The 2144-nt window shown below is 49.3% G+C and overlaps 1 protein-coding gene across 1 annotated transcript in view; it reads right to left on the bottom strand.

The window, feature by feature from the left end:
• The window catches only part of NCBP1 (nuclear cap binding protein subunit 1), a 32587-nt gene extending 30479 nt beyond the window's left edge, over positions 1 to 2108 (bottom strand). The window contains exons 1-4 of the mRNA NM_001031440.2: positions 1974 to 2108; positions 1749 to 1834; positions 1251 to 1351; positions 501 to 657 (exon numbers count right to left, since the gene is read on the bottom strand). Of these exons, the coding sequence (NP_001026611.1) occupies positions 501 to 657; positions 1251 to 1351; positions 1749 to 1834; positions 1974 to 2016 (387 nt within the window). The 5' untranslated portion in view covers positions 2017 to 2108. The remainder of the gene's footprint in view (positions 1 to 500; positions 658 to 1250; positions 1352 to 1748; positions 1835 to 1973) is intronic.
• Between the last annotated feature and the right edge of the window lie 36 nt (positions 2109 to 2144).

Consider the following 2144-nt stretch of genomic DNA (forward strand, 5'->3'; position numbering starts at 1 on the left):
AGCAAGTAGTTTCAGAGAAAGCACTAACAATTACCTGCTTGATGACTACCCCTCTTTGGAGAACAAATAACACAGGCCTGGTAGCAGTTATGAAACACTACTTTTAAGACTGAGCCTTTTTTTTCCCCTCCATGGGAGCCAAAAGAGCAACGTATACAAAATAACAGAGTAAAGCATAAGCTTCGCCTACTTTTTATATTCTGCTGCAGAAAAGGTTGGCAAGGCTAGAATGACCTCCCTGGGCTGCAAGTGTATTTTCTCAGTTGCAAATTGACATTTGGAACACAATCTGCAACTGTGACAGGATTTTTCTCCCCTTGGGAGGGAAGTACTCCTCACATAACATATGTTTACTCTCAGTATATCTACATTACACTGCTCATCGATGAAATGTAAAGACTGTAATACACGTAGAAAGGCCAAGCTCTCATGGAATAAGAAAAGTGAAAGGGAGGAGAGAAAAAAGGTGAGGAAAACGTCTAACACAAAGAGACACTTACTAAATGCACAGCTTCATTGTACATATTGACTTTCAGACATTCTTTAAGCTGACGAATCATGGCTTCTACAAATTCCCCACCAAAGTTGTAGTTCCTGGCATTCAGCAACCCAACTAGTGTTGTGTAAACAGTAAGCTTTTCTGGTAACAGACGTGCACTGACACAGAAAGAGAAACACATTGTTAGCACTTATTCATCATAAGCCAACTGGCAACAGCATAGCAGCTCAGAACTTGCTTACGGTAAGTTAAACTTGTTTCATGTGGAAGTAACAAAAAGTGTTAATATGATCTGTAGTTGTGTCCCGTGGTTAATACTTTGGACTTTTTTTTTCTGGGAGAGGGGCTGGGGGGGATTACATTTAGGAAAGCAGATGAGACTTGCAACTGCATTTAAGTTATTCGCTTTTTAGTTATTTCTAATTGCAAAGTGTTCTGGAGGTCTGGCCAAGTAACATGATAGAATTTATTCAAAGATGCAAAACACTCCTTTAAATTCACAATTTAGATGTAAACAGTAAGACTACACAAGATTTACACATTTTACACTGTTAAGTTTGGTCCTAAGTTTCTCTAGTCATCCCTTCCCTAGTCATTTCTTTTTGTAGGGAAGCCAACTTGATATGGTAACAGCAGTCAAGAACTGAAAACCACCACAGATGCTTAAATTGCCTTAAACACTTCAACTTACACACCTAACACAAAGAAAGCGAGCACCCCTCAGTCCCCCCCCAATCTTCTGCATACGTACACAGTACAAAGGATTCTTAGTATCTTGCTTTTGTAATTTGGTAGATCAGCTTCCAGTACACCAGCTAGGCCCTCCAAGTTGCTCTCCAGAGATGAATTACTCTACGGAAGGCAAAAAGAAAGAAAGAAAAAAAAAGATAATATCCACCCTCAACCAGACAACGTGTAATTTAACAAAGAAATCATAAAGAGTGAGAGCATCACCCAGGCCAGCCTGTGGTGGGCTCAGCTCTACCCGCAGCTCCCATTAGGGCAGACGACCCCTGCCACCTGGTCCCCCCTCCTCACGGCGGGGCTCCGCATGCGGCTCCGCACGCGGTGAATCCCAGCCCTGGGACCCTCCCGGCCGTTCGGGAAGCGCAAACAGCGCACAACACAGCGGTCGCTCCCGGGGATCCCGCAGCGCCCAGAGAATACGGCACTACGGTCGAAGGCTGCCCCAGCATCAGCCCCGAGTCGGGCGCTTTCCGCCCCGCCACCACGCGGCCGCCGGTCCTACCTTCTCTCCTACTCTGCAGATGAGCGACTCGAGCCTCTCCTCGATCTCCGACGGCTCCGACGTCCTCCGCCGCTTGTGAGGTTGCCCTGCTCCGACACAACGAGCACACCGTTAACGCCCGCCACTCATCTTCCGCCCACCCGTCGCCTCCCGCCCGGCCGCCCACCGCAGCCCGTGCCCTCCCGGGGCCAGGCAGAGAGAAGCGCGGGGGCAGCCAGAGCTCACCATCGCTGTCGTCGCTATCGTCGCTGTGCCTCCGCCGCGACATGGCGCTGCGCGAGAAGCAAAGACCGGGCCGCGCCGCGCGGGACTAAGAACGACCGCGCTCCTTCCCCGCCCGTTTCCGGCGGCCTCCCCTCCACTTCCGGTTCCTATTCCAGTCGGGCAGCTCTTCCG

This window comes from Gallus gallus, chromosome Z, assembly GCF_016699485.2.
Source record: "Gallus gallus isolate bGalGal1 chromosome Z, bGalGal1.mat.broiler.GRCg7b, whole genome shotgun sequence".
NCBI lineage: Eukaryota > Metazoa > Chordata > Aves > Galliformes > Phasianidae > Gallus > Gallus gallus.